Below are 25,990 nucleotides of genomic sequence, written 5' to 3' on the forward strand. Positions count from 1 at the left end.
CCTAGCAAACCACTCTAGTGTAGCTGGCAGTGGGAGGGGTTCACACACAGGTAGAGCCACCTTCACACCTAGAGGCCAGGTTACTAGGGTTACAAAAGCTAAGGACAGATCTGCCTCTGCTCATTCCCATGTCACCTCGGTCTCTGAGGTGTCCCACACATCCAACCCAGAGGATAACTCCCTAGACAGGGAACTCAGAAAGCTGAGGTTGGAGGAGGCAGCAACAGTTGGCCTTAGATAGGGAAGCCTTCGCTGTGGAAAGGGAAAGACAGGGGTTGGGGCTAGTTCCCCATGGTGGCAGAAGCAATAGCAGTTTCAGGAGGTACAGAGGGTCCCTCAGATGCAGTGGACTAATATTATGTGGTTTTCCTTTTCTGGCAAGCGGAGAGATAGACGCCTTACTGTCAGGGAGAAGGATTCAGATAACTACAATAGTTTGAAGACAGCACTCTTTGATGGATTTGGCTTAACCACTGAACAATACAGAAGTAAGTTCAGAGAAACCAGAAAGGCGTTTTCAAAAGATTGGATAGACTTTGTGGACTGTTCAGTGAAGGCTTTGGAAGGTTGGTTACATGGCAGCAAAGTGGCTGACTATGAGGGTCTATATAATCTGATTTTGAGATAGCATATTCTTAAAAATTGTGTGTCTGACTTGTTGCATCATTACTTGGTAGACTCAGATCTGACCTCCCTCCAAGAATTGGGAAAGAAGGCAGACAAATGGGTCAGAACAATGGTGAGCAGACAAGCCCATTCAGAGGGTGACAAGGACAAGAAGAATGATGGTAAGTCTCATGATAAGGGTGGGACAAAGATAAAAAGTCAGAGTCTTCATCAGGCCCACAAAAATCTTCTGGGGGTGGGCACAAATCCTCTTCCAACCAACAGAAAAAGCCTTGGGGTTACCGATGTGAAAACAAAGGCCATTAGGCAAGTGACCCCACTTGTCCCAAGAGGAACATCAAAATGTTCACAACCCCCACTACTTCCACTATTGTGTAGCCATTTACGTTATAGCTCCATGCACATTATTTTAGCACACTAGGCCTGCCGCTGTGCACTTTAACCTAGATATATTTTATTCAGGTTTGTTTATTATTTTAACAATAGCCACATTTGCAGTATTGTTTTATTTCTCTCTATCTAGCTGTTCTTTGCCTAAGCCAGCACTACGTTCTTAAACAAAACATTTCTTTCACTCTGTGCTTCTCTCAAGGCTACAGTAAGATAGGTTGCCGGTAAACTGTGGTAACGCTTTGTCTCTGGTATTCATAGAAACATACACATCCTTACATAGAGACATTTTCTCAGAACATCAGCTGTTTTATTACAAAAACACTGCCCTGTCCCATACACGTTAGAGGGAGATTCCAGCCAGATGACCACGGCTGTGTGCTGATTGCTGGACGCTTTGCTACAGTTGCTTATTGTAGGAGGCTGGCCTGGCTTATAGTGGGTACCTTGTGGTACTTACACCCTGTGCCAGGTCCAGTTATCAAGCACCAGCAAAACACTGAAGACAGATTCCTGGACCTGAGGACCTGAAAAGGAAGAGTCGAGTAAGTTACTTATGTGCAGTGAAAAATGATGTGAACTAACGTGGACGTTATTTCACTCAGGCTGCAGTGGCAGTCCTGTGTAAGAATTGTCAGAGCTCCCTATGGGTGACAAAGGAAATTCTGCAGCCCATATGGATCTCCTGGAACCCCAATACCCTGGGTACCTAAGTATGATATACAAGGGAATTATTTGGGTGTACCAGTGTGCCAATGAGAATTGGTAAATTTAGTCACTAGCCTGTTAGTGACAAATTTGGAAAGCAGAGAGAGCATAACCACTGAGGTTCTGGTTAGGAGAGCCTCAGTGAGACAGTTAGGCATCACACAGGAAACACATACAGGGTACATACTTGTCTGGCAGGGTCCCAGTGACACATAGACTAAAACAACATATATACAGTGAAATATGGGGGTAACATGCCAGGCAAGATGGTACTTTCCTACACAACCCCCCCCCCCCAAACGAAGGACAATAAGACTAGCCATGACCTGATGAGCCTTCATTGTCTAAGTGGAAATATCTGGAGAGTCCATCTGCATTGGAGTGGGTACTCCCAGGTCTATGTTTCACTATATAGTCCATTCCCTGTAGAGATATGGACCACCTCAACAATTTAGGATTTTCACCTTTCATTTGTTTTAGCCAAAGTAGAGGTTTGTGGTCTGTCTGAACAATAAAGTGAGGGCCAAACAGGTATGGCCTCAACTTCTTCAGTGCCCAGACCACAGCAAAGGCCTCCCTCTCTATGGCAGACCAACGCTTTTCTCTAGGGGTCAACCTTCTGCTGATAAAAGCAACTGGTTGATCCTGGCCCTCAGAATTCAGTTGTGATAAGACTGCCCCTACCCCTAATTCAGATGCATCAGTTTGAACAATGAATTTCTTGGAGTAACATGGGCTTTTTAGGATAGGTGCACCACCCTTGGTTGGTGATGGACATGGGAGTGGTCACTCCCCTTTCCTTTGTCCAGTTCTGTGCCTGAGCAAGGACTGGGGGTCCCTGAACTGATGCAGACTGGATTATGCAAGGGGGGCACCATCTGTGCCCTTCAAAGCATTTCCAGAGGCTCTGGGAGGCTACCCCTCCTATGCCTGTAACTCCTATTTCCAAAGGGAGAGGGTATAACACCCCTCCCCCAAAGGAAATCCTTTGTTTCTGCCTTCCTGACCTCGAGCTGCTTGAGCAACAGGAGGGCAAAAACCTGTCTGTGAGGTGGCAGCAGCTGGGGCTACCTGGAAAACCTCAGACGGCTCTAGTGGCACTACTGGGGGTCCTCTAAGGAGCCCCCAGAGTGCATGGAATCATAGAACCAATGCTTGCAAAAGCCTTGGTTTGTGATTCCAACATGTTTGATACCAAACACGGCCATTGTGAAGTTACCATTGTGAAGCTGGACAGAGGTAGTAGGTAGTGACCTATGTCCAGTGCATGAGTAAAATGGTGTCCCCGCACTCACGAAGTCTGGGAAAATGGTCCTTGAGGTCGTGGGGGCACCTCTGCTAGTGCAGGGGTGTCCTCACACACAGGTACGTTGCACCCTGCCTTCAGGGCTGGAAGGCCTGCAATAAGGGTGACTTATAAGTGACCTGGTGCAGTGTAAATGGCAGTGAAAGGGTGCATGCACCATTTCACACATGCTGCAATGGCAGTTCTGTAGATGCCTTTGCATGGGCTCCCTATGGGTGGCAAAATAAATTCTGCATCCCATAGGGTTCCCCTGGACCTCCAATGCCCTGGGTATCTAGGTACCATATAATAGGGACTTAGAAGGGGGCCCCAGTTTGCCAATTGTGGATGGAATACTGGATTACCAGTTTCCTATAACCATAATTTAAGGGAAAAAGCATAACTACTGGGGTCCTGATTAGCAGGATCCCAGTAGAAACAGTGAAACACACTGACAATGAGGCCGAAAGTGGGGGTAACCAAGCTTGAAAGAGGGTACTTTCCTACAATAGTGAACCTACAAGCCCTATATATCCCTGCAACCAGAAGAATCCACCGGATGTAACAATATATTGCTTTTGAAAACCTGCATAGTTAAAATAAGTTACAGATGAAAGCATAGACACAAATGGCTGTTTTTTCAACTCAATTTCAATATTTTTTTAATTCAAATGTTACTTTCTATAGGAAAACCTTGAAAGATCTACACATATAATCCCTTGCTGAATTTAGAATTGTGTTTACTTTTCAGAAATGTATAGCTGATTGGGATAAACTATTGGTTTTACACCCATTCCTGCCAATAACTGGACAGAGGTTGAAAGCAGCACATAAATTAGGCAAAATGAGCTATCACCCAGTAAAATGGCAAAACTGTGTTGAAAAACGTGGTTTTCTGATTCACGTTTGCATGTTCCTGAAAGGTGGGAAGGTGGTGATTTTAGCACCACAATCCCTTTGTTGATGTCATTTGCAGAGATAAAACAGATGCTTTCTTCTGCAGCACTTTTTTCCTAAAAAACCCAAGCTACAGCTGTATTTTGACAAGGTTTCTTGGTCCCCTCCAGGGGAATCCACAAACCCTGTATACCTTTAGAATTCCCAAGATGTTGGAAAAAAAGGACACAAATTTGGCGTGACTAGCTTATGTGGACAAAAATTTATGGGGGCCTAAGTGTGAACTACCCAAGTATCCCAAAAAATGCTGAGCATGTGCGGTTGGGGGAAGGCTTAGCAGCAAAGGGGTTAAATTAAGTGAAAACAATATTTCCTATATAAAAGTAAACAACGTTATATACAGCAATATTTTTTTAAACGCTATTGCGTACACAAAAAGTGATATACTTACCTTAATATTCTAATCCACAATATTTTTGTAGTGAGAACATTTTTGACACAATATTTAGGTTACACAATATTTTGGAACCAGTCTGTCAGTCACGGCCCCTCAATCACTGACCAGATGCTGTGTCATCCTCACTTTGTGCCTGATAGCCTGGCGGGCAATTCTTCTCCAGCACTGGACAGGAACAATTAATTATCTCAAAGGGTACATGAGGTCAGATTGTAGATGCTGAACACCAGGGCACAAACTCTCATCTCCCTTTACAGTCACCAAGTCAACATCCTGGACTTGAGCAAACTGGATTTGTGCAACAGCCTCTGGTTGAGTACCTTAAGTGATTGTCCCTTGATTGGTTGAGAATTCTAAAGTAGTACATTTTGCCAAACGCATGCCCTTCAAGTTCCCAGCCTCTCCCCCACTACTCTCAAGAGACCCCAAGATAGTTATCACCAGATATAGCGCCATACAAACTCCCCACTACAGTTTACAAGGCAGCGTATGGCATGGCCAGGCCCTGTTTCTTATGGTATATTCATGCTATGCCCAGGCACACTCACCGCTTCTGGACACCAATAACCTCTGCCCATTCTCAAACCAGCCAGAACCCACGTTGAAAAGGTCCTACAAACTGCTTGGACTTCTCCACTGGGGCACCCTTGACTGCAAATCTGGGCTGAATCCCTCCTTTTCTGCTTGTGAAGCTGTCCTCAATGGCCATCTTAGGCTGGACGACCAGCCCTATCAACATCCGCACACTCCTCATCCCATCCCTACTAGCGGCTGTAACTGAATGTAAATATGTGATATTACCTTAGCTTTATATCTGTGCTCATTAACTATACTATAGCATCACTTCTATATGTAGCCAACAATGTTTTTTTCTTCCACAATTTACAAAGTGCAATGCTTCTTTTCAAATTCCTGTGCTTTGAAAAATACAAATACAATTAAAGATGCAGCTGGGAAGACAACACTCTTTGACAAAACGTTTTATTTTCCACATCCTCCCATGAGCTCTCAGGTCACACAAACCCTCCCACTGGATGGGCCAGGCAGGCACACCGCTCAGGTGAGGTGGAAGTGAGGTTTGAAGTGGTGGAAAATGGCACATTTGATGATGGTCTGACTATAGCTTCTAGGTGAGGAGGAAGGGTCGGTTCTTGTAATCCTTCGACTGCAGGTAGGCCTTGAGTTTGGGTCGAGATTCCATCTTCTCCTTGAAGGCCTTCAGATGTGGGAAGTTGTTGAGACAGTCCCGGGCGATATACAAGTGGTGATGGAGAATTTCCAGAAGGTTGTAATCGGCAAAGGAGACCTGTCCAGAGGAAGACATCCAAGTGATGAAGGGATCACTCAAGGGATAAGACAGTGTAAGAGGGATTTCCTAAAAGAAATCTTTCCAGAGAATATGATAGAGAAAAGAAGAAACACAATGTGTGCCCAAAGTAAAAAACAGGAGGAAAAGCAATGAAGATGTGTTTAATTGTTATCAGAAAAGCTAGGTCTTGTAGGTCAGGAGAGTGGACAGTAGTGAATGACCCTTTTTCATATGGATAAGAAGAGTAACCACGATCTAGGTCCAACCACCAGAAATCTCCGGTTTTAGTTTCTTTTATTTCTTCCTCGCAGGAATGACAAAAGCAAACAGCATCCCCAGGCAAAAATCAGGGGATTGTTTGCAGCTGACGACTTTAAGCCACTCCCCCATCCTTAATAATATTTGGGGGGAAATTTCTAAAGGAGAAGACAAAGGGATCAATTTAGAGTTTGGCAGGTTGGATTTACTTCATCAGGGTAATGGAGTAAAGTACTCTATCACTATAAAGCAGTACTGGCCTGCCACTGGAGATGTCTGCAGGCCTAGTGGATAACTCTTGTATTGGCAGGAACCCCTGTCATGGCAGTTCATGTCAATGCCTTAAAAGTTTGACGGATGGCACCATCAACAGGATGGAGCTGTGCAGCAAACTTTCAATGTTTTTTATTCTTTCAATAAACAAATCCCAAAGCTGTGTTTAATTTCTGACGATTAAAAAAAACAATGACCCCCCACCCTGGGAGTTTTGTCTTGTGGTTTGGGGATCATTTTGCAGTTTGCACTGTGCCATACTGCCTGGTTTTACCTGGTGGTGACAAACAGTGATAACTTACATTTGTTTTCCCACTATAAATAGGGCGGGTGGACAAATGCCAAACCCCCTAAGTACTTTACACTGTTAGTGATGGAGACAGTATAGTCTCCGCTGTTGACATACAGGAGGTCTGCTCAACTTTAAATGAGGCTGTCAGATCTTCTGTTTGGTGGAGAGGGCTTGTGTGATGGATTACTCTGCAGTGAAACTCCAACTCAGTCTCAAAGAGATGAACAAATCTGGAGAAGAAGTAATAACCAAGTGCCAAGAGTAACAGGAGAAAAGAAGAGGGAACCTGTTAGAAGAAGAGGATAAAGGAGATGGATAAAAAAGTTAAGTAATGTTTTGAACTTTCTGAACAAGAAACAAGTCTCACAAGGGCATGAAGCAGCAGCTATTGGATAAGGGAGCGAAGAAGAAAGAAAGAGTGATACAGTAAAGAATGACTGCCTGGAGGAGAAGAAGTGAAAGAGATGAGGAAAACTTCAATAGAGTCCAAAGAGGGGATAGGCCAGCAAAATGTATAGAGAGATAAAAATGAGGAGAAGAAGTCGTCCATGAGATGACAGAGAGATGAACAAAGCTACCATCGACTTTCAACCAATGTCCCCTAAGCTATTCTCTTTCAGGGTCCCTCCACCCAGATGTAGGCGTTACATACGACCCAATAGACTCAGGCAAGAGACTCCATTCTTAAAGCCATGCAGTGGGAAGGACCAACCGCACAGACCATATGCCCCTCTGTACCTGTCAGGCTCTGTCACTTCTGTGCACTGCGAGGGAGACGACTCCACAGACCACAGCCCAGTGTGTCTCTGTGACCATAACGCATTGTAAGGGGCAGAGTCCATGAGCAGAGTCACAGGAAGTCTCCAGCACTGTGGTTATCTGAAGCCCAACCTCTCCTTTACCTGCAGTTTGGTATCACTCCTTTAGAGGGCAGCCAAGCTTCTGCTGCTCACCTTGCTGCCAATGATGAATCCACTGGAGTTCTGGGAGAGGAGTTGCTCAAAAGGCCTCAGCTTACTGGGCAGCTGTTCAATGTACTTTGCCCTGCCAGTTTCCTAAATCAAAATAAAGCAAATATTGCATATGTGCTGACATACACAAACACAGAATTACAATGCCAGAGGCACCACCAACAACTATCCATGCAAACAGACCAATATACATACAGACACCTTTAGCGTCCTCCCCAGACCAATAGCTTGAAAAGAACCACATCACACATGGAGCTCTATGGCAGACGTCTTTATTCCTCAGCATGCACCATAACCATTAACAACCAAGCATTAACACCTTCCAGCAAGTTATGCAATGCATCTTTTGAATCTACCTAGAACCCGTAGGGCCTCATTGACAAGAATCTGACGCATCGGCACCGATCCCCTAACGACGCCATGGATGCACTCTATTACCAATACAGAGCTTCATGGTACAGGTTTTCACAGATGCGTCACAAAATTCTGACGCATCTGTGGCGCTAAACTCACTCAGTGATGGACTACTGTCAAAAAAATGATGCTAATCCAGCAATGTGAGGAGGCCCCCATAGAGAAAAGCCCTACATCAATTTTACGCCTTTTCTGGCAGGTGGTAAAATTCTGATGCAGTGAAGTCGCACAATGATGCAGTGAAATGTTGTAAATTTCACTGCGTCAATTCTGCGTGGCTTTTCCCATGGGACCTCATACCCTGCAGACATTATACCTGGCACAGGTATAATAATGCAGTGCTTTGCAAACTGACACTTTGGGCCGAGTGTGTCAGTTTATAAAAATAGAGTAGTGTAGTGCACTGCTAGCGCCGCTGCTGCGTAAAAAAAAATGATTGTAAATGTGACCCACAATCTCACAATACTACATCTTCCTCCTTGTTGAATTAAAAGAACAAACAATAGTTACATTGTAGTTCTTCAATAAGTGGTCGAGGCGCTTACACTCTGGTCGTGCATCGAGGCACAGGGTCTGATCCTTGATCTGTACTGGTAGTCGGGTCGCCTCATTCATAATTGCAGAAGCTGACGAACATCAAGATAGGTGAGTAAAATGTTATGAGTTCCATGTGATTGACTGTCTGGGACGATGGGCCACCACAATGTGTTCCTTGTACGCCGCCTCCCTCGGACAATCAACAGCAAATGGAGTGTCTGCTTTTGCTTTCATTTCTGTTTGATTGGGACCCAGTTACCTTCATCAAAGATTATTTCCTGAGGTCATCGACCCCGGTCGGCAGATGTTTTCACTTTGCACTTTTGAGAAGTATCTCTGACTCAAGTCTTTTCAGTATTCAAAGGTCAGTCAACTGTCTACTGTGGTAGCTTGCTTCCAATGGGTCTCCAAAATATCAAGGTGGTAGGACTTCCACCAGTTGTGAAGTGAGGAGTTGAACGATAAGCACAGAGGGCTTGACACAGGGCCTGGCTTAGCTCAATCCCCTCGATTGATGCTCGTTGAATTAACTTTTTGAGGGTACCCGTAAATCGTTCTACAACACCATTGGCTTGGGGCCACAGAGGTATACTTTTTTGATGCTTGACATTTAATTCGACCAGAAATGCTTAGAAGTTTTTGCTATTGGATGGGGGACTATTGTCAGATTTGAGAATGGCGGGTATACCCTACACTGCAAAGATGTTGTCCGGCCGCTCGATGACCTTGTCATGGGTTGTAGATGATAACTTCACTATTAAAGGAAAGCATGAATACTCATCATTGACTACCATGAGATCCTGTCAGTTTCCTAAGGGCCCAAAGAAATCAACTGCAACTCTTTCCCAAACCTATGCAGGAAGGTCAGGCTTTGTCAATGGATGCTGCATTGCTCTCTGGAAAAGGCAGCTGCAAAGATGGAACTCTTTCAGTTCCTTCTCAACTCGCTCGACTAAGCGCGGGAACCACACCCTGAACCTGAATTAGATATTGGCAGACGAGTTACACTGTTACACCCGTGCAGGCTGTCCCACCCGCCGAAATCCAAATCCCATGGTATATAATGGGATTTAGATGTCGGCGGACGGGAAATCTGCTGTTGTTGTGATGGAGTAACTTATCCGCCAATATCTATACTTGGACCTCTGTCTCTTATGGCTCTTTTGGTGACTACAATGTCACTCTCTCCTTCATGGGCTAGTTCAGTGACTTGATGTCTTAGGCTCTCAGGCATGACGATTTCTGAGCCTCTCAATCCCACACCCTCCTTGGTCATGGACAGTTCATTCTTTACATTCTTGAACCTCTGAAACTCAGCATCGGCAGCAATTGTGTGGGTGCTCAACTTCCATGGCTGAGTTGAAATTATGTCTTTGAGGATAAGCATGTTCTTGTCGGCATTAGTAGCGGCAATAATCTGTTCAGTGGACAGGGCTGCTGGCGTGCTCAGACTCACAATGAAGTTAATGTACTCCCCAGCCATTTTAGGTGTTGCACTGTGACTACGTAGTGGCACTCATGAATGGTAATCGTCAGGGCCCGGATCTTTCCCTGGCTTGTGCACAGTTGTATATTTGTACTCTTGCAGTCGCAAACCCCACCTCTCAATGCCAGGAGGCATCTTGGCTTTCTATTTTTCAAAAATAGTGGGTGGTTTGTAATGATGGTGAGCCATTTTCTCTATACAAATACATGAAAATGTTTGTAGGCCCAAAGTATAATCAAACTCTCCTTCTCCGACTAAGAATAGGCGTGTTCTCTGTCAGACAGGCTTTTACTGGCATAAGCCACAATGTGTCTCTGAGCATTGGGATGATCATTATGTTGAGCAAGGATTACGCTCAGCCCCACCGGGCTTGCATCTGCTGTGATCTCAGCTTGCATAAATTAGATCATCGTGGTTGCATTCTCAATCACATGTTTTATTCTTTTGAAGCTTTAATCACATTCAGCAGACCACTGAAAAGGGATATTTTGCTTTGGCAAGTCTCTTAATGGGACACTCACTGTAGCAAAGTCACAACTGACCCTTGAGCAATAACTCGCCATGCCTAAGATCGATCTCAGCATTGTGACATCCTGTGTAGGGGGCATGCAACTGACAGGGCTTGCACTTTGTCTGGGTCAGGGGTAATTCCCTCATCCAAGAATATATACCAAAAGAATTTAAGTTTGGTTGTGTGAAACATACACTTTAGCAACTTCAGAGCGAGACCAGCATAAGCAAATAACTGGCACATTTGTGTAAGAGCTTTGTCATGCTTCTCTAGTGTTGTTCGAAATACCAGCATGTCATCACTGTAATTAAAAGCATGCGTGACAGGTTGAATTGTTCAATGTCTACCATCCTGAAATATTTCAGCAGCTGAAGGCACTCTAAAACTCAACATTTTCTATCTGAAGAAACCACCATGAGTTGAAAAGTAATGATGTACCTCCAGTTTTCTTCCAACTCAAGTTGATGGTATCCCTTGTTCAGGTCAAGACAAGAGAAGACTTTGACTCCATTTGATTGCCTGATCATGTCCACTATGTATGGACTAGGATGTTGTTATCTTTCAATTGCTCTGTTGGCCTGGAGCATATCAACACAGATGCGCACTCCACCTTTACTGTCCTTTTTTGTCACCACCATTATGGGCGAAACCCATTGCATAGGACCGGAGGATCGCTCAATGATGTCAGGCTTCAACAGTGCTTCCAGTTCTTTGTCAACAGCTTCTTGCAAGTGGAAAGTGACTCAACAGTACTGCTGGGTAACAGGGAGACTTCTCGTTAATTTGAAGTTGCACTTTCACTGTCTTGAGCATTCCTAAGCCATGAAACAACGACAGAAACTGACTTATAATTTCAGGTTGATTGTGAAGGTTATAATTGAGACGTATCAGTCCCATGTCAGCAGCAGTAGCAGAACTGAGTAGGCATACACTATATGAAAGTTCTTGAAAAAAGTGAATTGGCACTTGCCCTGATACTGTTTCATGTTACATTGTGGCTATGAATGACCCTGGACTCTGCAAAGCTTTGGTGCAGCCCATGTGTATACTTTTGCTTTTGACTGTTGAGTCGCGGCACAGGGGACAGACTATTAAACTTCATGACTGGCATGATGTTAATTGACGCACCACTGTCTCTGACAAAGGTTATAGGACAACCGTTAACTTTTATTGCAATCTTGAGATAGTGTCCGAATTAATTCCGTTGTTACGTTTGATGGTTTGGCTCCGTCATTCGTTCTTTTTGCAAGCGGCCAAACTGACATGTGCCTGTGATTCTTTGGTCGACATCATCATGGCACATCTATCTACTTCATTGACGCTTTATAAAGATGTTGAGGAGCATGTGTATGATGAGCTTGACGATAATTGGCTTTGTTAGGTTTCTACTTGCTGCAACCGGTGCTGACTTTTGGCCTTGTGGGAGTGGCTAGAATGCTTCTGGAACTTTCTAGCATCCATTTTCTCTTGCCCCTGTGATTTATGTGTTCCTCTTTTGCTTTGCAGACTGTGAAATGGTTTTATTTCCCACAAACCTTTGCATGTCTGTCCCATAGCTGGACATTTACCTTCATGGGGAGATGGAAAGCCACATTGGAAACACCACTTTTCTTTTTTAAAGGCAATCAACTTGCATTCTTCTAGCTTAACATAATCAATGCTGATTCAATGCTCCACCTTCCATATCAGCAGCTTCTCGGTCTGCTCTTTCATTGGCTCTTGCAGCCATTAGCATTTTTCACCAAACTGAGTGCATCTGTCAGCATGCGTCTTCTGAAAGAATCTGAAAGACAGCCATAGATGACTCTGAGGCATATGGCTTCTTCATCATTAAGGGCCAGATGTAGCAAACACTTTGTGACACGCAAACGGCGAAAATCGCCGTTTGCGAGTCGCAAATGCGTGTTTGCTATGTAGAAATGCATTTTGCGAGTCGGAACCGACTCGCAAAATGCATTTCCGAGTCGCAAATAGGAAGGGGTGTTCCCTTCCTATTTGCGAGTCGCAGTGGTATGCAATTCCATTTGCGACCGTGTACGCGGTCGCAAATGGAGTCGCAGTTACCATCCACTTGAGTGGTAACCCACTCGCAAACGGGAAGGGGTCCCCATGGACTGGACCCAAAAATATTTTTTCAAAGGGACCACTGCCTGCCCTGAAAAAATCTGAAACTAAAGGTTTCGTTTTTTTTTTCTAAGTGCAGCTCGTTTTCCTTTAAGGAAAACGGGCTACACTTGGAAAAAAAAACCTGCTTTATTTAAAAGCAGTCACGGACATAGAGGTCTGCTGTTCCCAGCAGGCCTCCATCCCCGTGAGTGCCCAGAGTCGCTATGGGGGCGCAAATTGCGACCCACCTCATGAATATTAATGAGGTGGGTCTTTGCGACCCCATAGCGACTCGCAGAAAGTGTCTGAGACACCTTTCTGCATACCAAATTGCGACTTGCAATTTGCGAGTAGCAGGGACTCGCAAATTGCAAGTCGCAATTTGGTATATTGCTACATCTGGCCCTAAGTTCACTAAACTTGTTGTGTTTGATAAGTACGTCAAGTCTTTCAACAAACTCATCCATCGTTTCACCAGCTTGCTGTCTCACTTGTCATAGTCGGCATTCGGCATCGGATTGAACTTAGAACCCAATCCTTCTTTGATCTGATGGTATGATATTGCACCAGTCGGTGAGATTTTCTTCAGCACTTCGTTTACTCCATCACTGGCAAGGTTCTTTAAATACTTAGGCCCTCATTACAACATTGGCGGTATTGACCACCTACTGCCACGGCGACAGTCACCAACATACCGCTGCCATGGCTACCAGCCGGCAACGTGCATTATGACCGCCGACGGTATTCTGCCAGAAATCTGGTGGAACACCGCTGACGGTCATGGCAGCGCTGCTGACAGCAGCATCGCCACGCCACCAAAACACCACCGACCAGGTCATGAGCAATGATACGGCCTGACAGTGTTTTGCTGGTGGACGCTGCTGCTGACAGCAGCGCCGCGGACCGTCTCCAGCCAGAGGACCCCCTGCAAGCAGGTAAGTCAGGTTCTCTGACCGGAGAGGACAGTGGGGGTGTTGTGTGTATGTGGGGGGGGGGTGTATGTTTTGGGATGCGTGCATGTGGGTGTGACTCACGCAGGATGCATGCGTGAATGAGGGATTGTGAGTGTTGTGTGTTTTCGATGCATGTGTGTGACAAGCTATGTTGATGTCTGTTGTGCTGTGTGGGTATGTATGTGTGCATGCGTGCGTGTAGGTGGGTATGCATGTGTGCATGTGTGTATATGGGTGCATGTGTGGGTGTGTATATGTTCGGGGGCAGGAGCAGATGCGGGAGGCAGTGGGAGGACTCTGGGAAGGGGGTGGAGGGCAGGGGATACCCCTATCAGTGCCAAGGAAGGTATTCCCTGGCACTGATAGTGCCTACCGCCATGGTTTTTGTGGCAGTACAAAAACGACGGTGACCGCCAGGGTCCAAATCCCATTTTTTTTACCACTGGCCTGTTGGCGGTATTACCGCCGCTTTAACACCGACCGCCACGGTTGTAATGAGGGCCTTAATGACTTTCTAATCATCTACTTCTTTGAAGGTCTCGATCCATGCGGTCCATCTGGTGGCAATATTTTGCTTTTAGGCGGTGTTGAATGGTGGTGGTGGTTTCAGAACAACAGCTGCGTTGTACTTCGCACTCTTTTCTAATACTGTCAACAGCACATGCTGTTCAGATGGCTGCTGCTGTTGATGTGAACCTGTACCTTCTGCAAGCACTGGCCGTGTATTCTCACTTAAGTCATCACACACAACCTGAAATCATATATCGTTGTCTTCTTTCTTGACGGTGGATAGTCGTACATTTCTTTTACTTGATTCTCATTGCGTTTAGCTTTTTGCATCGTACCTGGTTGTCACTGCCTTTAGCATTTAATCTTATATCAATAATGGCTCTATGTTGTGGTGAGGCATTGTATGTTCTCTTTCAGCCTTACCAATGGACTCTGGAGGGCTTTTCAAATGCTCTACTTTGCAGGGCCTTCTTTGATGGCTGCATATGGGCTGGAGCAGAGCTTTGACTCCACACACGCCAGTTTCAAATTGCTTCTTGTTGATTTGGCAGCACATGGGACAAACAATGCACAATGCAGCACACACAGAAGTGCCAAAGCATAATTTTCAAATGATTGTTTATGTGCAGGAAGAGACACCTTCCCACACATAAACAATAATTTCTGGCATTTTGCTTTTTCTATGCGTGCGGCAGAAAAAGCACCCACAGAAAAAGCAAAAAACGAGGAGGAATAAAAGTATTCCTCCTCGTTGCACCCTGCTAACATCGCTCCTGGGGGTGGCGTTAGATTTTGGCACTGCCTCAGGTTTACGTGATTTCATAAATCTGAGGCAGTGTCAAAATGCAATGAGTGTTGCTGTGGAACGCCCACAGAAACACCCATTGCACGCCCCTCCCACGCACAGTGCTGCGTGGGAAGGCGCTGTATTTACAGGGTGGCGTTAAGCCACAAAAAGTGGCTTAATGCCACCTTTTAAATATGGCGCTGTGCTTAGCGCCACAGGAGCGTCACAAAAAGTGACGCTCCTGTGGCGCTAGGTCAGTATAAATACGGCCCATAATCTCACGTCACTAAATTGAATATGCTGCCACTTATTCTGAGTAACAAAAGCTTGCATCTCTTGAGAGTGAGTAGCTTGCACTTTCACCTCTACAGGACCTGTACTTAGTGAAGGAAGGACCCACCACTACATGTCCCAGAGGATTTCTGAGTGAAGGAAGCTTGCACTTGCAGTGTGCATGTTACTTATTCTGAGTGAGGGTAACTTGCACGTCTGCATCTCACAAACATGCTCAGAGTGAGGAAGGCTGGAGTTTTTTAAAGTGCAGGACCTCTTCTGAGGGAGGGAAGCTTGTACCTAGGCATGTGTTACACCTCTTCTGAGTGTGGCTGGCACTTCTGCAGGTAAATACCTCTGCATGCGTTAGTCTATCTCCGAATCACGGAAGCTTTCACATTTCCTGGACATGGGTGGGAGGCTTGCACATTTCCTCATTGAGAACCTGTTCTAAGTGTCAGAAGCTTTCTACCCTGCATTTTCTGAACAAATTCTTAGTAATGGAAGAGTGCATTGCTGCTAGTGTGACCTCTTATAAGTGAGGGAAGCTTGCACTCTTCAGTTCGTGGAAATACTGAGAGCAAGGGAAACTTGCACTTAGCATGCGCAAGACATGCTCAGAGTGAGGGAAGCTTGTACTGCATGAGTCAGACATACCCCAGAAACAGAAACTGTTAGTTATGCTTGTCAAGGACCTGTCCTGAGTGAGGAAATCCTGCTTTGCTGCATGTGCTAGGCCTGTCCTGAGTGAGGGAAGCTTGACTTGATGCTACCCTTTAAAGTGCACCCACGTTTTCTAGATCCAGCTGTCACCTTGTCATGATGCAGAGTTCCTGCTTTGATTGTTGGACTTCTTGGGTAACTAACTATAAAGTCACAACCAGAATCCAAAGTAAAAATACAACTGGGCAAAATGAGCCAATTATATCCGTCCTTGGGAAATCTGAAAGGTTCCTGTTCTGTACCTGTTTAATTTATTGTTTTGTGATCAGGTAATTTTTATTGAAAAAATGTGTAAAGACAACATACAAGAAAAACAGACAATTATGAGACTTGATCTTTTCTCAACTATATATGTTTTCTGTCTGCAAATGCACAAACAAACACATCAAAATCCAGACATAAGTTGCAGGGCCTGCAAGTACATAGATGTGCTTAAAGAGTTGTGGGAATATAGTATCAGGTGGGAAATCAAATGTCATAGGATTAAAGCAGCTTCTTGGGCTGCAGGTGGCTCCATGCAGTGTTGTGAGGTATCACTGTGTCTAATTCAGGAAAGAGAAATGAGTGAGCGACAAACCGCGGAGAGGGAAGGAGGGCACGGGGTAGGGAGCGGTAGGACACTCGAAGGGCCGCGGTTATCAGCTGTCCAGGTGTTATGGGAATGTCGAAGAGTTCACTTGACAAAGAGCAGACCCTTCCTGTTCCATGAACTTGTCGAAGGAGTGCCAAACAGCCTTAGCAATCTTAGGGGAGTGGTGGGTTTCATCGCTGAGATTGTGTACCCCTCTAAGATACGTGACCCACGCCCACCACCTATGGTACGATATGTGGTTGAAGAATTTCCATTCTGAAAGTATGACTTTAATCACAATTGTCAGAAGGATATCTAATAGTGCCTTGTAATTTTGGCTTAGATTTAAGTCTTTGGGGTTGCTCCAGGGCCTCAATGCCACCAGTGGGAAATTCAAGGTAATGGGTACCCCAAACAGGGAACTAAGAGTCCTCTGGATATGTTTCCAGTAGGGATTTAGGAGGGCGCATTGGAAAAACATGTGTTCATTTGACCCCAGAGGACAGTTACAGTTCCAACTTTTATCCCTTTCTCTTAGTTTCAGTCTATGGAGCTTGACCTGGTACCAATGTAGGAGGTTCAGCGTAAAAAAATTAGATTGAGTCAGGGTGGGGGCAATCTTATTATAAAATGCATTTTTACTGATCCTTAACCACTCATCTTTGGAGATGTGGAACAGGAGGTCAGGACTGAGGTGTTGCAACCATTCGTAGAGGGGTGGGTTCGTTCGTGGCGGGGGTAGTTAATGCCTTATACATTTTGGAGGCTGGATGTCCTGATGATAGCCAAAAGCTCCTACGATGTGTAATTGAAAGGTCTTTAGTATATGAGAGTCTGTTAATTTTGACTTTGAGTTTTAAAAAGATATAGAAATCACTGCTGGGTAGTCCATGGCAGTTCACGAGTGCAGAAAAGGAATACGGTTCTTTGTTATTGTCACAGAGATCTCAGATTAGATGTATGCCCTTCGATGTCCAAGGGTGTGCCATGTTATCAGAATAATTTATTTTAAGTTTGGGGTTGTGCCAACGTAAGGACATTATAGATTTCTTGAATTGGGACTTGTGATTGTTTCAACATAAAATAAAATGATGGACGGAGTGCTGAAACTTTTTAAGCACTCACCCCCAGTCACAGATCTGGGTTTAATCCATCTTTATTTTGACCGTCACATAACCCCAGTTTGGACCCAGCCATATGAAAATCAGTCTTGACCTTTCTCCCTATGGGAAATGTCCAGCATGAACTCCCAAGCCAGGTCCTCTCTGGACCAGAAACAAGCATCCTGGGACTAATTTCGGGTATGGGTATCACCCCTCATCAGCCAGGCTAGCTTGAATCCAGTGTTGCAGTGAGCAAGGGACCCACAGTTGGGTATACCCTTGTCACTTAGGGCGCAGCAACACTGTAGGAAAGTTCCCTCTTTTTGGCATGTTAACCACAATTTCTACCTGATGTCAGTGTGTTTGACTGTGTTCACTGAGATCCTGCTAACCAGGACCCCAGTGAGTATGCTCTCTCTCCTCCAAATGTTGTCACTGCATACTGGTAACCTAGTATTTCACCCAAAATGGGCATACTGGTCCCTCCTTATAAGTCCATAGTATATTGTACCTAGATACCCAGGTCATTAGGGTCCCAGGGGATCCCTATGGGCTGCAGAATTTCTTTTGCCACCCAGAGGGAGCCCATGCAAAGGCTTCTAGCCATTGCAGCCTGTGTGAAATGGTGCATGCACCCTTTCACTGCCATTTCCACTGCACCAGGTCACTTATAAGTCACCCATATGTCAGGCCTTCCAACCCTGAAGGCTGGGTGCAAAGTACCTGTGTGTGAGGGCACACCTGCACTAGCAGAGGTGCCCCCACATCATCCAGGACCATTTCCCCAGACTTCGTGAGTGCGGGGATGCCATTTTACGCATGCCCCTGACATAGGTCACTACCTATGTACAGCTTCACAATTGTAACTCCGAATATGGCCATGTTTGGTATCAAACATGTTGGAATCATACACCAAGGCTTTTGCAAGCATTGGTTGTATGATTCCATACACTCTGGGGGCTCCTTAGAGGACCCCCAGTATTGCCATTACAGCCTTCTGAGGTTTTCCAGGCAACCCCAGCTGCTGCCACCTCACAGACAGGTTTCTGCCCTCCTTTTGCTTGAGCAGCTCAAGCCCAGGAAGGCAGAATAGAGGATTTCCTTTGGGAGAGGGGTGTTACACCCTCTCCCCTTGGAAATAGGTGTTACAGGCTTGGGAGGGGTAGCCTCCCCAAGCCACTGGCAATTCTTTGACAGGCACAGATGGTGCCCTCCTTGCATAATCCAGTCTACACGTGTTCAGGGACCCCCAGTCTATGCTCTGGCATGAAACTAGACAAAGTTAAAGGGAGTGAGCACTCCCCAGTCCATCACCACCCCAGGGGTGGTGCTCAGAGCTCCTCCAGAGGGTCCCTGGGTTTTGTCATCTTGGATTCCAAGTTGGCAGGGAACTCTGGGAACATCTGAATGGCCAGTGCCAGCAGGTGACGTTAGAGCTCTCCCCTGATAGGTGCTTACCTGTTTAGCTGACCAATCCTCCTTTCAGGGCTATTTAGGCTCTCTCTTGGGTGGTTCTTCAGATTCGGATTGCAAGACTCCAGCAGAAATCCTCTGCATCCTCCACTTCACCTTCTCACCAAAGAAACTGCATCTGGACCCTCCAGGAACTCTACAACTGCAACAAAGAAGCAAAGATGACTTCTGCAACATTGTAGCTTCAGCTCCTGCCAGCAACTGCACTGTTTCCCAATCATGCATCTTAAGAGGACAGCCAGTCTGCAGCCTGCACCAGAGGAATGAAGGAATCTCCCTTGAAGTGAAGGAGTCACTTCCTTGTTTCTGTAGACACCCCTCTGCAACGACGACTAGTGGCTTGGGTCACCTCTCCTGACAAAGTGTGTGGATCCAGGGTGGTGAACTGAAGTGATCCCGACGGTGCTGACATTCAACTTTGCTGGAGGTAAGAGTTTGGCTCCCCGCGCAAGACAGTACCCCTGTGCACCACGTGTTTTGTAGTTACCAAGGCTTGTTGGCATCTTTCCACAAACGTCTTCATGCACCGGGCAGATCCAGCCCCCAGCACTCCTTCCTGTGACGCTTAGCGTCCTGCATGGTTCCCCGGCGGCGTGGGATCCCTTTGTGTAGTGCAGAGTGGGCCTCCTTTTGCACCTTCTTTGTCCCAGTGCTGTGGGACTCCTGTGCACACTGCCTGGCCTTCTGAGGGCTCTTTGAGTTGCTGAGTGCCCCCACTTACACCTCCACCTTTGTAGAGTCCACCAGGTTCCTCCTGGTCCCGGGCAGTGCCATTTTCCGCCAACCGTGAGCTTTGCATGTGCGAAGGATTGTTGGCGGAATCCAGCAGTGCAAACCAGACTGCAATCATCCATCCGGCGTGGGACATCATTTGCACCAACCAGGAACCCACATCCATCTTTTGGGGTGCAGTACTGACTGTTGTTCTTCACCGGTGGTTCTTCTTTTGCACTTTCATCCGGGTTAGCAGGGGCTCCTGTTCTCCCTGGACTCTTCTTGGATTTGGTCCCCTTCTTCCACAGGTCTTCAGGTCCAGGAATTCATCGTTGGTGTCTTGCAGTCTCTTCTGGTTCTTGCGTAATCTTCTTTCTTGTGTTCTTGTGTGTTCTAGAAAGGTTACTGTGATTCACTCCTGCTTTCCTTGGCTCTAGGGTGGGTTCCATTACATACCTTTGGTGTTTTCTAATACTCCCAGCGCCCCTCTACACACTACACTTGCCTAGGTGGGAAACAGACTTTCACATTCCACTTCCTTAGTATGTTGTTTGTGTTCCCCCAGGCCCATTTCTAACTATTGTGACTTTTACTATTTGCACTGTTTTCTAACTGTTTTTTCAGCTATTTCTGCATACTAGTGTATATAATTTGTGTATTACCTACCTCCTAAGGGAGTATAGACTCTATGGAATTTTTGGCATTTGTGTCACCAAAATAAAGTACCTTTATTTTTGTAACACTGAGTATTTTCTTTCATTCTTTCATGTGTGTGAGCACTGTGTGACTACAGTGGTATTGCATGAGCTTTGCATCTCTCCTAGTTAGGCCTTGGCTGCTCATCCACACTACCCCTAGAGAGCCTGACTTCTAGCACTGACTACATTTCACTGATAAGGGATAACTGGACCTGGTATAAGGTGTAAGTACCTTAGGTAGCTACCACAAACCAAGTCAGCCTCCTACAAACACCACAAAATAAAATGATGGATGGAGTGCTGAAACTTTTTAAGTACTCACCCCTCAGTCAGAGATCTGGGTTTAATCCATCGTTATTTTGTGTGCCATGCCACCCCAGTTTGGACCCAGCCATATTCAAATCAGTCTTGACCCTGCTCTCCACGGGAACAGTCCAGCCCGAACTGCCAAGCCAGGTCCTCCCTGGACCGGAAACAAGCATCCTGGGACCAATTTCAGGGTATCCCCACTCATCAGCCATGCTAACTTGAATCCACGGCTGGGCATACCCTAGCCACTTAGGGCGCACATAGAAACTACACAAAATAAAGTGATCGACTGAGTGCTGAAACTTTTCAAGCACTCACCTCGGTGACAGATCTGGGTTTAATCCATGGTTATTTTGCTTGCCATGTCACCCCAGTATGGACCCAGCCTTATGCAAACCAGTCTTGACACTTATCCCCATTGGAACAGGTCCTCCCTGGGCCGGAAACAAGCATCCTGGGACCGATTTTGGGGTATCACCCCTCATCAGCCAGGCTAGCCTGAACTTAGTGTTTGTCTAAGGATTTGATTGCCCATGCAGTATCCAAAAGAATCTGTTGAGAGTGAAGGGGTTTGAGTTTCTTCATGGTGAGATATGAGGGAATATTGACGGGAGCGCAGAGAATATTTTCAGAGTCTAGGCAGCGGGGATGGTCAGTTTCATTGTTTAATAGCCACTTGTGTCGCTAGAAAAGTGGATTGCTAGAGTGTCCAGTTTGGGAAGTTGCACCCTCCTTCAGAGGAGTTTCACCTGAAGGCTTTGTAAGAGATTCATGCCCTCTTCCCACTCCACAGAAAAATTTATGTTATTTTATCAGTTGTATAAAAGAAGTTATTTGATAATCTCAAAGGGAGCTTTGAGGAAGTAAGGTTTATAATCGGGGTAATCATCATTTTCAGGGTTTGGATTATGCGCCATCAGGAGATATACTTGGGCGACCAAGATGAATGCAGGTTTTTGACTTTGTCAATGGTTTTGGATTCTTTATTTGAAGAGTCTCTGCTAAGTCATTGGAAAATCTAATTCGTAGGTATTTGAGCTGTTTTGGTTGCCATTCAAGCCCAGAATCCCCCAGGTGGGCAGCGAAGCAGCATGAATTGAACGGGAACACCTCTGTTTTTTCTTTATCTTGAGTGTATCCCAAGACTTGGGAGGAGTTCTCTATAATTTTAGTTAGTGCGGGGATCGTCCTTAGAAAAGACAAGTATATCGTCCGTGTAGGCTGCAGTCTTATAAGAATTGGCACCGAATTGGAAACCTTTGGTCTCAGGTGAGGGATCAAGTAGCAAGAGCAATGGATTGATGACAAGTAAAACAAACATTGGCACAGCCAATAGGTCTCACTCTTTGGACCTTATAAGTGTTTAGCCAGAGCTATTGGTTTTGGCAATGTCTTTAAAGGATTTTATTTAGCAGTAGCAGGGTTTTTGCCGATCTGGGTCACTTGATTTTTGAGTGAATGATCAGAGGTGATAATACCCAAGCTGGGCACTGTCTAAGAAACCTCACAAATAACACCTAATAAAATAAATGCTATGCACGTTATTTTAAAAAGGTGCAAAACTAACAGGTGTGGGGAGGGGGGCTTGTTCAGACTGAGAAGGAAAGGGCACTGCAGAGAGTAATTATCAGACAGGGAAGGAGTAATAAGCCTTGACTAGCAAGGAAGGGGTGCACTGAGCCAGCTCTGCACGCCAAGAGGTACAACAGCCGCCTGAGCAAAGCAGGATGTTTGTGCACCGGGCAACCAGCTGTGTGTGCAGAAGAAAGCGTGTGGCTAGCAGCAGTGAGCCTGTGGAGAAGACACGTGTGTAGCAGTCAGTGGGTGAAGCCTGCAGTGGGGGGCTGTTAAGAAAGCAGCGTGAGCAATGTGCGGGGAAGGCTGATGGGCACTGTGTGCAATGCCACTTTTGTTAAATATGCCCCTGTGTGTGCAGAAGAAAGCGTGTGCTTTGCACAGTGAGCCTGTGGAGAAGACACGTGTGTAGCAGCCAGCGGGAGCAGCAGCAGTGGGATGCTAAGGAAGCAGCAAGAGCAATGTGCGGGGAAGGCTGATGGGCACTGTGTGCAGCGCCACTTTTCTTAAATATGCCCCGGTGTGTGCAGAAGAAAGCGTGTGCTTTGCACAGTGAGCCTGTGGAGAAGACACGTGTGTAGCAGCCAGCGGGAGCAGCGGCAGTGGGGGGGCTGTTAAGGAAGCAGCAAGAGCAATGTGCGGGGAAGGCTGATGGGCACTGTGTGCAATGCCACTTTTCTTAAATATGCCCCTGTGTGTGCAGAAGAAAGTGTGTGCTTTGCACAGTGAGCCTGTGGAGAAGACACGTGTGTAGCAGCCAGCGGGAGCAGCGGCAGTGGGGGGGCTGTTAAGGAAGCAGCAAGAGCAATGTGCGGGGGAGGCTGATGGGCACTGTGTGCAGCGCCACTTCCCTTAAGTATGCCCCTGTATGTGCAGAAGAAAGCGTGGCACGTGTGTAGCAGCTAGTGGGAGCAGCGGCAGTGGGATGCTGTTAAGGAAGCAGGAGGGAGTAATTTGCAGCGCAGGCTGATGGACACCTTGTGGAGCTGATAATATGGTCACAAAACTTATTTTTTGGAACAAGATTCTTAGCAAATAAGATGTGAAGACCCGTAATTGTTTGAATGTGAAGGATCCTATAAAGATTCCAGAATCGTGTTTTTTGCCGTGGGGGGGGGGTTTAAAGGTAAAGTCTCCTGATGAGCCAAAGGGCATATTTAAGAGTCCCTAGCGCCCCCTTAGCACCACCATAGTGTCATTTTGTTTTACGCTAAGGCTGAGATAAAGTGCCATTTTCCCTGCACCATATTTAGAAAGTGGCGCAATGCTTGCATTGTGCCACTTTGTAAACCCATGTGCCACATTATGCCTGCGCCAGGCATAATGTATGCAAGGGGTGCGTTCCGGCGCTGGGGGGGGGAGCGCAAAAAATGGCGCAAGGAAATCTAAAAGGGCACTGCTCAGAGCAGGAATTAAAGGGGGGGGCATGCCAATATTTTGGTGTTACTCCTGCAGAGTACATTAATAGCATTAAAAGGATGCCACTTTTGGTCCCTACCCTACTCAAGGTGTGTCGTATTTTAAATACGGCGCACACATGGTGGCGGTGGGGGGGTGCTAAGGGGCGCCAGGAAAGTGGCATTGCCCTGGGTGCATCTCCACTTTACTTAAATCTGCCCCCAAATGTCATTGTGTAGCCAATGGCTACATCTTCTGTCCTGTTAATTATCCTACTATTAACCACAGAGGGTGGGGCACCCATGGTACTATATACTCATAGCACGCGTCGTCAGTAACATAAGCCTTGCAAAGCGCACAAAGTGATCTTGAGCAAGACACCCCTGTTTCCCCCGATTCTCTCTAATATTACCACCCCTTTTCACACCCTCTCCCTTCTCCCCCAAAGTGCATGCTGTGCTTGCAGACACCCTAAAACAGAAAGCACCCACAACCGCAGCAGGAGGTGGCATGAGCTAGTGCCATTCACGGTGCCCCACTGATATAGTTTAACTTTCTACAGAAACCTGTTGGGCTAAAAGCATATTCTGTATGGACAGAACCCAACACATACAGTGATTCTGTGCAGATTCACCTGAGCCTTAAAGGAAAACACTGAGGTCCTGATTTATGAAAAGTTAGCACCTCCTTGGTGGCATATTCTGACGCAAAAGTGGTGCGAACTTACAAAATAAGGCCCATATTTATAGGAAAATGACAGAGCGCAACGATGCACCAAAATTGGCAGGGCACGCCCACAGCAACACTCATTGCACGCCCCTCTGACAACTGCGCCGGAGGGCCCATATTTAGAAGGAGGTGTAATGCCACAAGAAGTAGCGTTACACCTCCTGTTTATGGAGCCGAGGTTAGCGCCACTGGAGCGTCACGTAACACACGTAGACAACAGTAAAACACTAAAGCCAAACAAAAACAGTTATAAGAAACCTTCGCTTAAACTGACAAATAAATAGAGTCAATAGAATTATAGTAATCCTTTTGCAAACATTTTAAACCAAACCAAAAAATAAAGGCACCCCAAACAATGCAAATAAAGCACTGAAAACGTAACGCAAACACGGCGCTAAGCCAGTGAACGGAAACACAAACACTTCTCACCTTCAAAAGTAAAAAAAAAAGTCCCTAAGGCAGGATATAGGAAAAGATAGTGGAAGGGTACAGTACTTCGGCCACGCTCCATGGGAGTAAACAAATGTCAAAAAGGTGGGACAAAGAAGACGCATTGACCCCTTACAAGCGACCAAATTTAAACGACATTGACAAAAAGAAACAAAAATCAGAAGGCGGGATGTGAGCCCACAAAGTATAAAAGAGCCGGCTGCCAAGTGACCGCACAAGCGCTCTCCAGGCTTGACCTCAGAAGGAGAGGGGATAAAGGACATCCTTGCCTTGTGCCTTGATGTAACTCCAAGGGGAGGAGAGTTCACCATTTCTTCCAATCTTCGCTCTATGATTGGCATAAAGAGCCCAAGGCATGTTGATAAAGGGCATGTGCCTCCAGGACCACCTGAAGGGAAGGCCAGTATCACTCGCTGCAACAGGCATAGAGGAGACCCTCGCCTTTTCCACAACATGGCAAAAGGTACAAATGTTATCTCTGGCCAATCTACCCTTAACAAAGACCACTCGAGAGTTGTGGATGAGTTTCAGAATAACAGTTTCTATTCTCATTGCCCAAATGTCAGCAAATATTTTTGCTTCCAAATTGATCAATGAGACAGGGCGATAGTTTTTGGGTTCTGAGTGGTCTTTATCTTTTTTAGGAATTACCGCAATGGCGCATCTGCTGCGGTACCGGAGACGCAACCCTTCAGATGGAAGTAATCTAGGGTGTTCCTGAGCTACCCAATCACGGAATGTTTGAAGGTTTTATAGATGGTAATGGGGAAGCCATCTGAGCCTGGAACTTTCCCAGAACGGATGGAGTTGCTGGCATTTAAAATTTAGGACTGGTCAATGGGTTTATTCAGCTTAGATTTATCGGGTTCTGAGAGTTTGACAATATAGAGTCTACTTAGGAAGCTTTTGCAGTCGAGCTTCTCGCAAGGGGCACTGGGTGTATATAGTTTAGCGTAGAAATCTTTATATATGTGTGAGAAGGTAGCCTCTTTCTAGCCTTGTTACCCCCACTTTTGGCCTGTTTGTGAGTGTATGTCAGGGTGTTTGTCACTGTTTTCACTGTCTCACTGGGATCCTGATAGCCAGACCTCAGTGCTCATACTGAAAACACTATGGTTTCAGTATGTTTGTTATGTGTCACTGGAATCCTGCTGGTCAGGACCCCAGTGCTCATAGGTTTGTGGCCTATATGTATGTGTCACT

The 25,990-nt window shown here is 46.0% G+C and overlaps 1 protein-coding gene across 3 annotated transcripts in view; it reads right to left on the bottom strand.

Annotated features, from left to right (window-relative positions):
- Nucleotides 1–5,329: 5,329 nt before the first annotated feature.
- The window catches only part of LOC138293747 (glutathione S-transferase P 1-like), a 93,202-nt gene continuing 72,541 nt past the window's right edge, over nt 5,330–25,990 (bottom strand). For all 3 annotated transcript variants that reach the window (XM_069233086.1, XM_069233087.1, XM_069233088.1), the window contains exons 6-7: nt 7,450–7,551; nt 5,330–5,670 (exon numbers count right to left, since the gene is read on the bottom strand). In XM_069233086.1, the coding sequence (XP_069089187.1) occupies nt 5,491–5,670; nt 7,450–7,551 (282 nt within the window). In that variant the 3' untranslated portion in view covers nt 5,330–5,490. The remainder of the gene's footprint in view (nt 5,671–7,449; nt 7,552–25,990) is intronic.

This window comes from Pleurodeles waltl, chromosome 4_2 (assembly GCF_031143425.1).
Source record: "Pleurodeles waltl isolate 20211129_DDA chromosome 4_2, aPleWal1.hap1.20221129, whole genome shotgun sequence".
Lineage (NCBI taxonomy): Eukaryota > Metazoa > Chordata > Amphibia > Caudata > Salamandridae > Pleurodeles > Pleurodeles waltl.